This window comes from Mustela lutreola, chromosome 10 (assembly GCF_030435805.1).
Source record: "Mustela lutreola isolate mMusLut2 chromosome 10, mMusLut2.pri, whole genome shotgun sequence".
In the NCBI taxonomy this organism is placed as follows: Eukaryota; Metazoa; Chordata; class Mammalia; order Carnivora; family Mustelidae; genus Mustela; species Mustela lutreola.
This window is the reverse complement of record NC_081299.1, coordinates 75,317,294-75,332,579: the sequence shown is the minus strand read 5'-3', so window position 1 is coordinate 75,332,579 and position 15,286 is coordinate 75,317,294. Positions and strand designations below refer to the sequence as shown.

General features: G+C 38.7%; 1 protein-coding gene across 1 annotated transcript; it reads left to right on the top strand.

The window, feature by feature from the left end:
- Positions 1-464: 464 nt before the first annotated feature.
- Positions 465-11,739, top strand: LOC131809339 (guanylate-binding protein 6-like). The gene is made up of 6 exons (XM_059136304.1): positions 465-622; positions 4,818-5,019; positions 6,175-6,259; positions 6,622-6,812; positions 7,750-7,929; positions 10,583-11,739. Exons 2-5 carry the CDS (start codon positions 4,933-4,935, stop codon positions 7,921-7,923), a joined length of 537 nt encoding a protein of 178 aa, XP_058992287.1. The 5' UTR covers positions 465-622; positions 4,818-4,932; the 3' UTR covers positions 7,924-7,929; positions 10,583-11,739.
- The last annotated feature ends 3,547 nt before the right edge of the window (positions 11,740-15,286 follow it).

Sequence of the window (15,286 nt, the reverse complement as noted above, 5' to 3'; positions counted from 1 at the left end):
GATTGACCCCAAGACAATGACCTGACCTTGACTGCCCACCTGCATGTACCCACTGACCTCTGTCCCACACTCTCCGTATTTATACAAACCTAGAAGTTTTCTAGACTTTGGAGACAGACTTCGGACACTAGTCCTCTGCCTCCCCTTGGCTTCCCTGGAATAAATCTCTTTCTTGTTGCACCATCACTGGTCTCTCTGTTTTTGGGTTTTGTCAATGGCAAGTGGCCGAACCTGCTCTGCTCAGGAATCCTGGAGCTAGACCCACTTATGCCCTTGGCCTCTGGTAATAGTCCATTTGTGGACAGGTAAGTTGGGGACAAAACAAAGAAAGCTGGTTAGGGTGACATTTAGTAAGGCCTAAGTACAGAGTGACTAATATTCTCTGAGTTCCCTCCCTCCTCTACTTCCTCAAGCTCTGGTGACTCAGTTCTGGCATGCCTTCTCTCAATATGTAACCAATAGTTAAATTAGTTTTACTTTCAGGTTCCATTTCATTTTCCTTTTCCTTTCTCAACTTTCTCAGTCTGTTCTCTGCTTCTGCAGGAGGAAGAAACAGAACAAGGGTGAGTTCAGAGACAGCTGAAAGCTCATTCGTGAACAGACCAGCAGTGCTAAGATGCAGGTATGTTCATTTCTAAACATTCTTTTAGAGGCACTTTAGGTTTGGGCTTAAAACTTTAATTTCTGGGGCGCCTGGGTGGCTCAGTGGGTTAAAGCCTTTGCCTTCGGCTCAGGTCATGATCCCAGGGTCCTGGGATCGAGCCCTGCATCAGGGCTCTGCTCAGCAGAGAGCCTGCTTCCCCTCCTTCTCCCTCTGCCTGCTTGTGATCTGTCTGTCAAATAAATAAATAAATAAATAAATAAATAAATCTTAAAAAAAAAAAAAACCTTATATTTGAGATTTCTACTTAATGTTGTTTACATATTCTTGCTCTAAAATCTATGTATTCAAAAAGTCTACATATTAAAAACAAATTTGAATTACAGTGGAAGCTTAAGAAATCTGACATACTTTTCACTTAAATTTAACCTGTGGTGATATTTTGTGATATTTGCATTCTTTTTCTAAACAGATATGGAAGTTTTTCTACTTACATTCTTATTCTGATTATTATTTGGGGGAATAAGTAACAGAGGCCATAACTCTTCTCCACTAAATACTCACACCTCCATCTTGGGATCCAGAAATAATTCTTCTTCCTTTCTTTGGATCCACTTCATTCCCCCATGGCTGCTCCTTCCTCTCCCCTATTTCCATCACTCCAGTAAGTCTGTGCTCAGTGAGGACATCCCTGGCCATCCTACTAATACTTGTGGGGAATACTCTGGGTATGTAATATAGCTAACCTCTCCCTGCTTCTGGATGCTCACTCTGTCTGCATTGCCTTGGAAACCCCATCTCCCAGGCCTTCCACCTTTTAAGGTTCCCCCAGACTTTTCTTCTTCTGTATTCGTAAGTTGAATTAAGTCATCTCTACACGTAATTCAATTAACTCCCATCACTCACCTATATCTCTTTCCCAGGATTATTTCAGTTTCACAAATCTACTGTGTGCCCAACATGGGGACCAAGAAGAGAACAGAACAGATATGACACATTTCTCCTCAAGCTTAAATTTAGTGGAGATAATTACAATGATGAGAAACAGTAGAGTATCATCATTGTCTTCTCTGCCGTCTTCCTAGTTTGAGAAGGTTACCAGGAAACACTATTAACTCTCTCCTTAATCTCCATTATTCCTTTCTCCAGTACTAATAGGGCTCCTGCTAATTTGCCATGCACATAGTTTCCCAGAATAATGATGCCAATTCCAGCCTCTCCTATGTTTGCGTATGGGAATACAGATGAATCTAAGAAGCAATTTGGTTTATGTAGACATGGAGAGTCAGGAGAGCGGAGGCCTATCTTCCCCTTGTCCATTCCCGGCTTAAAATACAAATATGACAGCTCATCGTCTCACACCATGGGCCACCCCTTATAGATGACCGAGCATATGACAAAAAGGTTCTGAAGCCTCAAACCTTATAACAAAACAAAAAGCACATATCTCTACACTACGGACCCTGAAATTCATGAGGGAGAAATCAATGTAAATTGTTCAGGAGATTTTTTTTTTCTAATTATCACAGCTGAACCTAATCCTAAGCAATACATTTACCTTAATATCACTCAGAGGACAGGAGCCACAGCTTCTCTTTTTCTCCAAGCACACAAGCACAATGTGTAGCACATAATAGAAGTTCAACCAATGTGTTGAGGGGGAAAAAAAAATAGCTACAACAAATGGGACTGAAGATTAAGGAATAAAAGTATGGAAAGATATCTTCCCTAAACTGGAGGAGAGCTGCAGCCCCTGGCAAGCACTAGCTGTGACAGAAAAGATTCAGGTCTGGAAACGCTGAGTCGTTTGTGGGATGACAGCCTGATGCTGCAGAAACAAGAGGAGCCAGGTAGATCAGAATAATAATACACTAGAGACGGTGTTTTGGGGATAGGAGAGTCAACAGAAATCCTCTAGAGGTTATGGTCATCAAGCATGTGTAACCAACATTTTTGAGGAAAACTGTCTTGTCAGGTAATTAAGTGCAAAACATGAAATAGTAAAATAGACCCTCCAGGTTTCTGATCATGGATCTACCATTTATTCACATGTGCTTTGGAAAAATACCTTCCTTAGACTTTCTGAGCCCCACTGAGCTCATTTGCAAAGTGGGTATCATAAGCCTACTCTGCAGGTTCTTGTAAATATCAATGAGGGCAAAACATTGCAGACTGGTGATACCCAGGGTTTCATCCCTAGCTTCATCAGGAATTTGGAGAATAATGAAGGCAGCAGTCGGCATTCTGGGCTATAGAGAAGTACAGAAGTGCTAATGTATGCATCCTTTGAATAACTCTGAGGCAAGAGAATGATTTTGCGGTCTTATTTTACTGTGAGACTCACTCTTCTGGGTTTGCAAGTTTCCACTGCAACTGAGGAAACATCCTGTATGATAAACACTCCTCTCATTCATATATATATATAAATATCAGAGAAAACAAAATTTCAAACAACTGATTCCTTAAAGTATGTTGAACTTTTTTTTTTAATTTTTTTTTTTTTTGAGAGAAAGAGGGTACATGCACAAGTGGGGTGGGTTAGAGGGAGAAGAAAGGAGAGAGTCTTAAGCAGGCTCCATGCCCACTGCAGAGCCTGACATGAGGGCTTGATCCCACACCCTGTAATCATCTCGGATCCAAAACCAAGGGTCAGATGCTTAACCAGCTGAGCTACCTACGCCTTCAATAGGTGGAATTTTAATAGGAATAAATATAATCTCATTTACCTGCCTCAACTATTCACCTCTTATCTATTTTTATTTTTATTGATAGAACACCATGTAAGTTTTAGGGTGTAAAACATGTTGCTTTGGTACATTTACATATGACAATATGATTACCACCTTAGCCTTAGCTAACATCTCTATCATGTCACTTAATTATCATATTTGTGTGTATGTGTGTGTATGTGTTGACAATAAGATCTAGTTTAATAATATCTAGTCTCTTAACAATTTTGAAGTTTATAATGTGGTATTGTTGTCTTTAATCATTATGCCATGCACCTCCAGCCTTATTTATTTACTGGTTGCAAGCTTATACCCTTATAAACGACTAACCTTCAAATTCCCCAACTCCTAGCCCCCCATAACCACCATTCTACTATTTTTATGGAGTTCATTTTTTTAAAAAGACCTTATTTATTTATTTGTTGGAGAGAGGGAGAGAGGGGGAGAGAGATAATGGCAGGCAGAGGAAGGAGCAGTCTCCCCGCTGAGCAAAGAGCCAGATGTGGGACTCAATCCCAGGACCCTGGGATCATGACCTAAGCCAAAGACAGATGTTTAACCAACTGAGCCACCCAGGTGCCCCCAGTGTTTTCTTTTTTATATTCCACATATAAGTAATATCATATAGTATTTGACTTATCTCACTTGACATTATGGCCTCAAGGTCCATACATATTGTCACAAAAAGCAGCATTTCCTTATTTCTCATGCCTGAACAATATTCCATTGTATATATGTACACAACTTCTTTATCCATTCATCTATTGATGGACACTTGGTTTGTTTCCTATTGTCAGTTATGTGGCAATAACACAAGAGTGCAGATATCTCCTTGAGATCCTGATTCCAATTCTTTTGGATAAATACCATCAAGTGGGATTGCTAGATTATATGGTAGTCCTATTTTTGATTTTATGCAGCCTCCATACTGTTTTCCATGGTAGCTGGATCAATTTATGATGTATATTCCTATCATCCGTATACAAGGGTTCTCTTATCTCCACATCCTTGCTAATAATTATCTCTTCTCTTCTTGATAATAGCCGTTTGAACAGGTATGAGGTGATCTCCCATTGTGGTTTTAAGATATCCCTGATTTTCTTGATGATTAGTGATGTTAAATATCTTTGCATATACTGTTGGTCATTTGGTGTCCTCTTCGGGAAAATGTCTGTTTAGTTCCTCTACTGATTTTCTAATCAATTGTTTTTGTTGTTGTTGTTATTGAGTTGTATGATTTTCAATTGTGTTCTTAATATGCTTCGTTGGGGGAGATATCAAAGATATCCAAAAGATACCAGAGCATGATAACTGAAGGAAGATACTTAGCATTTTTAACTGCAGTGATTGGAAAGAAAACTGATTTAGTAGGATGAGAGTGACTGATGAAAAGTTTCAAACTGATTAGGGTCTTTAAAAAATCATTTTAGAATTATAGTTTCTGATTTTGGATCTCACTGGTCCCCTCAATTTCTTGCCTCATTCAGGGCTGGGGATTCTGACGGTGACCTTTACGGATGCCTTCCACAGTGGAGCAGTTTCTTGTCTGGACGACGTGGGATACCCCTTTCCTAATCTGAGAACTCAGTGATTCCCACAGAAATGGTCCTGGCACTCCCGCACCTGGATGGGGAGGCAGGCCCACCACTGCAGCCCTCCCAGGATAACGAGCTACAGAACCAGTACCTGGTACTTGGTCTTAATACTTGATTCTCCATGTTACCCCCTCTACCTAGAAGCTAACTGACTGGCCATAAATTAGCTAGCCTTCATGATGGAAGGATTCTGATTCTTCTGAGTGAGAGAGTTATAAAGGACACTATTACTCTATTTTATCTGCTTCTCCTCCAAACTCAGACACTTCGTCCAAAGTAAAGTCAGTATAGACACACAGATGGCCTCCTTGACTGAATATTGGCAGCTTTCCTATGTGCTTGGAACACGCTTACATTATTTACATTATTTTGAGCTTGCTGCTTTTTCTGTGTACTCTCTCCCATTTACAGCAACCCAAGTTTCACTGAGAAGATTCTGTTACCAGATCATTCTTTATTTTTATTTTGCTTCCTGTTGTATTACTGTTAACTATGCCTTGTAGGTCACAGGACATTACAGCTGCAAGGAACCATCAAGATTATATAATGCAGATTCAACATGTCACAAGGAAGGCTCAGGGAGTTCAGAAACTTACCAATGGTCTTAATGGAGTATTTCTCTCTGAGATGATAGGAACTCAAGTTTAATAGTAATTCAATGAGTGTAATATGCAACTAACGAATCATTGAACACTACATCAAAAACTAATGAGGTACTTAGATGTTGGCTAACTGAATTTAAGTTAAAAAAAAAACCAGTAATTTACATACCATAAATTTCATGCATTTATTGGCAAAAGTAAACAAATGAAAATATACAATGGCTTCTTTTATATGGGTTAGGTGGTCTAGGAAATCTTCCTGGAAGAGGAGTGTAACATAAATTTCAAAAGACTTGTACACACTATGCAGGGTGGGAGGTTACTAGAGAAGCCACAAACAGAAAAAAAAAAAAAGAGCAGGATTCTGAATACCGAAAACTGCCAGCATTCAGTCAAGGAGTGTCTACTGACATTGCTTCAGATAAGGTATCTGAGTTTGGAGGAGAAGGAAAGCACCCAAGATTGTGTTTATAAAACTGCACATTCTTCTGGAGGCTGGAGGGGTTAGTGAGATAACCAGAATCTTAGAACATTCTATTCGTTGGAGAAGCAAATAAGGAATGTAACTTGGGTTTTTTTCTCAGAATATTTCAATGGAAGTTCAGGTTTGACCTGCCTGACATATCTTTGCCATTTGTGGTCCCCAGGAATTGCTACAGATGAAGATAGAACTAGAGGAAAGCTGTAAGAAGAAAGATGAGCTTCTCCGTGATATACAAAGAGCCTTAGCAGGTAGGGGGAGAGCTTAGCTCATGATGGGGCGGGGACTCCCATGTGCCCTTGGAGCACTGCCCAACAGGAAGATCTTCCTGAAGGAAGGCATTTCCTCGCCTTCTGTGGAATGCATGCTCCTCAAATCTTAAAATAACAAGGCAGGGTGTGGTTGCTCAACAGCCAGGTGGTCAGGGTCTTTCCCACCACCTTCTCCAACCTACCCTCCAGGTGTGGTCACCAGGCGATTTCGGACATTGCCCTCTGCACTTTAAAGACAGTTTGGTGTCTGAGAGAGTGGGGTGTTGTGGGACAGGGGGCTGTAGCTCTCAGGCTTAACCTCTGTCATCTTTCCTCTCGGAATGAAAATCTTCCTGGAGCAGAGGAGCAGGCCAAAAGAGAGACAGCCGAGCGGGAAAAGCAGCTTCTTGAGGAAAGGTGTAGAGAGATGCAGCAAAAGATAAAGCTTCTAGAAATAATGTTCAATAAATCCATAATCCAACTGAAAGCAGAGATGATGATGGAGACAGAAAACCTTCTGAGAAAGCGGGATGAGAAGATTCAGAGGCTTGAGGTAAGCCTGGCCTGGGACCCAGCAGGGACTGCAGAACAAAGCCTGGAAGCCCCAAGAAGGTAGCAGTGAAAGTCACAGAGAAGTCAGAGAGAGAAGCACCACTGTCATTTATAGCATCTGATTCACTACACGCCCTGAACTTGTCATGGCTTGTGTCCAGGCACTTGACTTGGGTTCACATTGAGTTTCCAGAGAATCCAGTAAGAACTTGGTAGCTCCAAGCATTTACAGAAGATGCTGCCATTCTAAGAAATTCCTGGATGAGCTCATGGAGCAATATTAAATGGGGTCCCCAGGTTTATTGCATAGATGTCCTAACTGGGTGTGTGTAATAGAAGCAGCAATTGGTTCACTTTCCCAAGATTACTGCCGGTTTTCAGGCACCCTACTCACCCAGTGACACTAAGATAGATCCTTGCTGACCTAAAACTATCAGCTATATACAGACTTAGGGGGACCGACAGCTCCTAACCTAGAGCTGTCTCCAGGTGAGGATGGCCTGCCCAAGTCAGCACACAGCACAGAGGGAATTATTCCCTCTTCTCCTCTCTGGAAGTGTTTGTATCAGATTTCTAAACCAGCTTAGAAGGTCCCATCATTTCTAAGATGTGGGTGAGCATTTGTGACATTCTGGTCAAAGGCTCTCTCCTAAACAGCTTAATTTTAGCTAGAAGATCTCACAACAATTGTCCTTATGCCTGTTTTGCACCTTGTAAAACCCTAGTGATGGATGACTATAAACAAGGTTTTACTATGCTTCTTCTCATTTCCCACCCCTAAACCAGGAGATATCCCTGTTGTAAATTATCTAATAAGAGAGACTACATTCAAAAGGGAAATGCAGATAATTTTGTAAATTATTAATATAAGACATTATTCCTGAAAGTTTGGAGTTGTTGAGTGCTTTCCTTTTATGACTAAATCACATGCTTTTTAGGCCCAAATTGAAGTGCTGACTGAAAAGAAGCAAAACGATAAAAATGACTGCACTTCAGAGAAAACGGCAAATGATAAGGAAGAAAACAGGTCAGAGAGCTCATGGTGGTCTAAAATTTGTGACCTGATAAAAAAGTTGACTAAACTACTTGCCAAGTTTTTCTCTAGTGGATAATTTCAGGTAATTTTTACAAGTTTTCATAACAGCTTTTTGATATGGCTTATTTATACATATATGTACCTTTTCTGTTTCTTAGCAAAATTTTAATAGAAAAATACAAAATACCTACTATAGGGCATCAATGCTTAGTCAATGTGGTTGGATAGTTAATTCATTCATATTCCATGGACATGGAAATAACAGATTTGAAGACAAAGAGAAGGTCAAATCTGTAATATACTGAAAAAGAAACATATTAGACTATATTTATCAAAAAATGCTTCTGAAAGTCGCACACGAATCACTACACAAAAGACAACCCATTCTGTGTTCATGAGTAGGACAGGCTGGTTCCATAGGCAGATCAGTTCTCCCTCAGAACTTATAAATCGCGTGTGTTCTGAATTAAAATTTCAGAAAGGCTAATTGTAAAATTTAAATGGAGCTGATCAAAAAATAATTTAAAAAGTCAAGGCAAATTTGTGATGACATGGATGGAACTAGAGCGTATCATGCTTAGCGAAATAAGTCAAGCAGAGAAAGACAACTATCATATGATCTCCCTGATATGAGGAAGTGGTGATGCAACATGGGGGCTTAAGTGGGTAGGAGAAGAATCAATAAAACAAGATGGGATTGGGAGGGAGACAAACCATAAGTGACTCTTAATCTCACAAAACAAACTGAGGGTTGCTGGGGGGGAGGGGGTTTGGGAGAAGGGGGTGGGATTATGGACATTGGGGAGGGTATGTGCTTTGGTGAGTGCTGTGAAGTGTGTAAACCTGGTGATTCACAGACCTGTACCCCTGGGGATAAAAATATATTATATGTTTATAAAAAATAAATAAATAAATAAAAAGTCAAGGCAATTCAGAAGAGGTATGATAAAATTTATAGAACTGTGGTAATTAGCACAGTGTGTCAACTGGGCATAAAGGCATAACAACAGAACACATTGTGTAGTCCAAAAATAGAACCCCACCACATATAGGAATTACATGCATGTGAAAAGCATTACTTCAAATTAGTGGGAAAGTATGAACTATATACAATGCCTCTTTTCAAATAACCGGACAGCAGTGCAGAATGACAACATGATTAGAACTATTGTAAATTTTGCACGAAGTAAATTTCAGCTTGACCTCAGAGTGAACATTGGAAAACTGCATAAGATTAGTAAATGTCAAATAATTTATAAAATTGTCTTGGAACATCAAATTTATTTTTAAATGTCATAAAACCTGAAGACATAAAAGTACTGACAAAACTACATAAAAAATAAATTTGTTGTGGTGAAAAAGAACCTAAAGATAATTCAGAAGCCAAAATGTTCTGAAGACAGCCTTGATTTATATCAGAGGAAAGAGCTGATTTTATAAGTTGTATATCATTAAGAGCCACAAGTCAATAAAAATAGGCAAACTCTGATTAGATAGCTTATAGAAAAGATGTTCAAGTAACTCAAAATAAGTGAAATGAAACTAAAACTATGAAATGTAGTATCTCACCTCATATGCTATCAAATTGTGTTTCCGGTGTTTCAGAAAACATGTCCTTGCATGGGAGCCCAAATTGTTTAATATCTATTGCGAACTGTGTCTAACAGTTCTGAAGTTTTAACCGATGTCCATTTGGCCCCACAAATTCAGTTTTTAAGGCATACACACACCCTCTCTCTCATACACACAGTCAGAAAAATTATGTATTTATAAGATGTCCACTGCAGCCCTGATTGTAACTTTCAAGACTGGACCTACTTACACACCCATCCATATAGGAGTGGTAATATAAGTTTTAGCACCCTTACACAATGGAATATCATATAGCCAGAAAATTGAGAAACAGAGCACTATTTGTAATGACACAGAACAATTTACTAGATAGACTGTAATGTGGGAAAAGTAGGGTGCAAACCAATAGGAATACTGCACTATTTTTACCAAAAATTGACACTTACATATACTTTATATGTACACTTAGATGATCTCTTTATGTATAAAGTATACATAAAGTGTATACTTTATGTATACACTTAGATGTATCTCTTTATGATACACTTAGACGAGCTGGCAATGTTGGTTCCTTCTAGGGGAAGCTAGGTTTCTGAGATCAGGAGTGAGAGGAATACTTATTTTATTTTGTATAAAACTTTATATGTTTGGAAATTTTATAAGGAGTATGCAATTCTTGTTCAGAAGGATACGAAAGGAAAAAACAAGGGTGATGGTTATGGTGATGATGTGGTGGTAACAGGGAATTTTGCATTCTTAGGAAAGCATCAGTCAGTTCAAGACAGAGGTCTGATGGTGAGGTCTGATACCGGGGGGAAAAAAAACACATATATTCTAATCCTGTTTGTATTATGGAGTTGACTTATACTTCTTCCAATTCTTTGAAAAATAAGATATAAAGTATGATGTGATTCTGAAATTCCAACTGGTATCTTTTACTTTCCAGCTGCAATTTACAGGTTAAGGTGTTAGAGAGTGGGACTTCAGTGTATCTTTGGTGTTTTGGGGACTTCCCTTTCAGCTGACTAATATTTGCACACTATGCTATTGGTATAATGAACTACTTCCAGTTGCACATGTTACCCCTTTTTTCTAGATACCTGCGTACAGTACTCGACTTCTTCAAACAACCTCTCTTACTGATCTTCACCTTTATTTTGCAGACTGGATTCTCCTTGAAGTCTTGGATTTCCTGAACCCCCAAAACTGAGTAGGGTAGCTCTCCTTTGCACTCTCATTGCACCTGCAGCATGATTTTGGAAATTTCAGTTACCCATTGATTCTGTCTTTCTGACAATGCCTCGCCACCAAGGACCAGTTGATCTTTACCATTGTAATCTTAGCTCCTATTTCCATGTCTGGCACTTGATCCATAACTGGAAAATGTTGGTTGAATAAAGTTTCCCACTTTCTATATCCTCATTAGGGCAAATGCTTCAAAGGAGTCTTGTTAAAACAAAGGGTGTAGTTTTTGATATGGAGAACAAAGGCAAAAGGAAATGTGGATGAAATTAAATTTCCTTATAACTTGCAGCCCACTGACAAACACTTGAGACCTCCAGGAACTCCTAATGGTCTTAATGCAATGCTTTGCTAGTGGCAAAACTCAACCTTAGCTTGACAATAGTCAGACCTCCAGGATCCTGTAATGTTAGGAGTTAGTTGCAGTTATGTGGTCAGGGTCCAGATCCCCAACAAGAAAATAGTCGGGACAGCTAAAATAAAACAGCACTAGCATCCTGTTTTGTAGCTTAGACAGGGCTGTACTGACATTCTGTTTTTGCAGCCTTTGCAGAAATGACTTCTGCAAAACACCCTAAAATAAAACAATGAACCACAAAGCATAGCCCACAGATGTCAACCAAAAAAAGACCATCATCACGTACACATTAACCTATAGGTGCCCAGATACATGACCAAAGTCCTAATTGGCACAACCAGCACACCTTGATGGCTTAAGAGGGTTCTGCAGATGCGCTCATAAAGCCCCTTAAACTTAGAAACTCAGGTCCCCTCTCTCTCCAGGAGCTTTGCACTCTTGCTCAATAAACTTTGCTTCACTGTCCACCATTCTTCTTCTGGTCTGCCTCTTCATTCTTCATAGTGGCATGACCAAGAATTGTGGTCACTAAAGGCAGAGAATTCCTGCCACAATAAGTCTTCTTTAACATATTAAAATCCCTTTGGAAACCTCCTTTGTCTTTACCCCTCCCAACTTAAAATTATATAATCAATCACTCCTCACATTCCTAGTACAGCTCTTTCTGCCCATGGATCCTATCCCCATGCTTTAATAAAACCATCTTTTTTGCACCACAAATGTCTTAAAAATTCTTTCTTGACCATTCGCTCCTGAATCCCACATCAAATCACATCAGTTTTAAGACCCCAATATAAAGTGGGCAGAATGAATTAGAATGGCAATTCCTAGAAAATAGGGCTGTTATGATGTGCTAATTGAGACTTGCCACAGTGTTCTTCCTGAGAAAAGGACTGATTCACTATGTCTCCAGTTCGAGCCTCCTATTGTAATAAGATTTTGTGTCCCCTTAATGCCCACGGTACAGGCATGAGAGATTTTGAACACACTTTTCAGTACCTCAGAAAAAAATGCAGACTAAACATATCAATAAAGTTAGAAAATATTTGAAAAAATGACTAACCAATGTGGCTTATCATATTAATATAGGGATCTAAACCCAGAGAAGTAGAATAAGCATTACCTCAAAGTACACTTGGAGCTTTCACATTGAATTTACCTGTACTCAGATAGCAGGTTTCAAGAAATCTGAAAATACAACACCATGCAAAACAATGCATATAAACTGGGAATTACTAATATTAGAAGAACTAGAAGAAACTCATATTTGAAAATTGAAAAATACATTTCTAAATAGATAAAAGAGGTAGAAATGTTTGAAAGTAAGGGCACCTGGTTAGCTCAGTCCATTAGGCATCTGCCTTCAGCTCAGGTCATGATCCCAGGGTTTGAGGATCAAGCCCTACATCAGGCTCCCTGCTCAGTGGGGCATCTGCATCTCCCTCTCCCTCTGCCTACCGCCCCCCTGCTTGTATGCACATGCTCTCTCACTCTCTCAAATAAATAAATAAAATCTAAAAAAAAAAAAGAAAAGAAAAGAAAAGAGAAAAAAGAAAGGTTTGAAAATAGAAACTTTGAACTTTGAACAGTGATGAAAATGTCACCTATATAACCTAGGGTGCTGCTAAAGCAATCCCTTTAAAGAAATTTATAGCCTACAAATCTACATGTTAGGAAAACTGAAAGTTAAAATATGGTTGAGCAGGCCATCTATCTTAGGAAATTAATTAAATATAATTAAAATTAAAACAAAATAAATCAAATCTTCTGGAAGAAGTTTAACTGCCATAAGAGCAGAAACGAACAACAACAAAAAAGTACCATAGAGAGGATAAACCATACCAGAATTTTGCTACTGAGAAAAACTAAGAAAAGTAACAAAATTCTATCAAGTTTGATAAAGGAACAAAGAAAAGGAACAAATGTCCAATATCTAATATAAAAGAGGAGAAATCAATAAAGTTGTTGTTGATATCTTTTTATGCTTATTTACAAACACTGTATTTGAATTACTCACCATCAGGGGATTTTCCCTATACAAACATTCCTTTTTAACTGATAAAACTATGTATACTTTTGATGTTTTGAAATTGTAGTTGTTTTCTTAATTCCCACACAGATACATTCTTTTTCATTTTGACGCTTTCCAAATTTGCTCTCTAGTGACTTGAGCGTGTTGCAAAAATGTGTAACATTTTTTGTGTTTTGACCAGGGCTTCAAGGATCTCCAATTAATTGCAGATACTCTGAGCTTCAATTAAGGGTTTTAATCAGCTTGACCATTAAAAAAATCAAGTATATTCATATTGTAGGGTTTTTCAACTGTGCTATTATTCCTAGGGATAATTTAATGTAACAAGAAGCAGACTTGAACTTTAATTAAAACAGTAATGATAAATTATTGAATGATTAGGATTACATATAAATTCCAGAAACTCAGCATTTAGGATATTGTGAGACATAGCTGATTATTAAATTTTATCAAGGTACCAATGAAATTCCAGAATACAATTGTTTCATTACTTTGGTTTTTATGTTAGTTTGTGGTGAAGAAGCCTGCAGTTGTCAGTTTATAAAGTATTTTATTTCAGTGCCTTTTTGTTACTTATCATTGCTTGTCATGGCCTCATCATTTAAAGGAGATGTACCACAGTTCTCTAGTCTTCAAAACAGACATGAAGGACTACTTTGGAATGTTTTAAATGGATATGGAGTAATAAGTGTGACCTTATGCATTCTCATCTTTAACTATCTTTATGGAGAAGAAGGGACTCGCATGTAATAATACAAATTTCTGTTAGCCAATACTTCACTGCACAGATATTTGCAGTTGATCCAAGGTCTTAGAAAACACAAATGAAAACAAACCATTGTATTCACCTTGGGAACTGAGATGTGATATAAGAAATACACATTAGGTCACTCACTGTCCCAGATTCCTGACACTAAAGTTTCTAAAACTTCTAAAACTTTTGGAATTTCCTGAGAGATTGGAATGAGAGGAGTGTTCTTTGTTATTCATAATAAGACTCTTTCAATGACACTGGCGATTATGTTAATGAGTGAGTCTAGGAAGAAGAAGGCTGGTTACCCTGGGAACTAGCCATATGATTATAGAGTTAGAATTATCAGCACCTCTCCCCAAGGTACAGCAAGAGGTGAAAGGTTGTAGATTGACTTAATTACTAATCATATCTATGTAATAAAGCCCCATAAAAACCCTAAGCTCCCTGGGGAGCTTCTGGGTGAGTGAACACATGGGAGATCCTGGGATAGTAGCATGACCTGAGAGGGTGTGGAAGATGCATGCTCCTTTATACATTGTCCTCTGTGGCTCTTCTTCTGGAGCTTTTTATTTGTATCCATTTTGACAAGCCAGTAAACAAAGATGTTTCCCTGAGTTATGTAAACCATTCTGCAAATTATCAAACCCAAGGAGGGGTATGGGAAACCTCAAATTTTAGTCAAGTTGGTCAGAAGTACCAACGGCCTTGACTCATCATTGATGTATAAAATGGGACTTGGTGTGGGACACAAAGGCAAAAGAAAAATTACATTTCCTTACTACTTCCAGCCCATTGACAACTCCTTGAAACAGACAGTGATATTTCTCTAGGAACTCGGCTGCCTCCACACTAACACTATGCAAGGGTAAAATGCAATAGCTTAATATTATCCTTATTCTCCAGGATCCTGTAAGTCTGCTTTAACATATAAAGATTCCCTTGGAAACTTCCTTGATCTCTACCCCCCAAGATATATGTTAGCAATCAACCTCCAAGCATATAACCCACTGATATATATCTGAAGGGTCTCATGACAGAGAGGTCTTATTAAACAGTAATAAATGACTTTGTCTTAGCAAGAGTTAGCTCCTACAAGGTCCTGAAAACCTTGTTTCCAAAATACCTTGGAGGCTTGTGCTGTTCCTGACCAACTCTCAACTTAAAAGTATATAATCTGTCACCTGTCATGACCCCAGTGTAGCTCTTTCTGCCCATGGGTCCTATCCCAGTGCTTTAGTAAAACCACCTTTTTGCACCAAAAACATCTCAAGAATTCCTTCGTGGCCCTTGACTCCAAACCCCACTATTTCAAACCACATCTGAACTGGGCCTTTACCCTGTGGGTTCTGATACTAACGCCAGGAACACAGTGTCAAATTGATTTGATTTGAATTGTGGGATATCCAGGCAGTATAGGAAGAGTTGGAGAAGTGGTTGCTGGTACAGAAAAACCTACACATTTACTGTCATCGGTGTTCTAA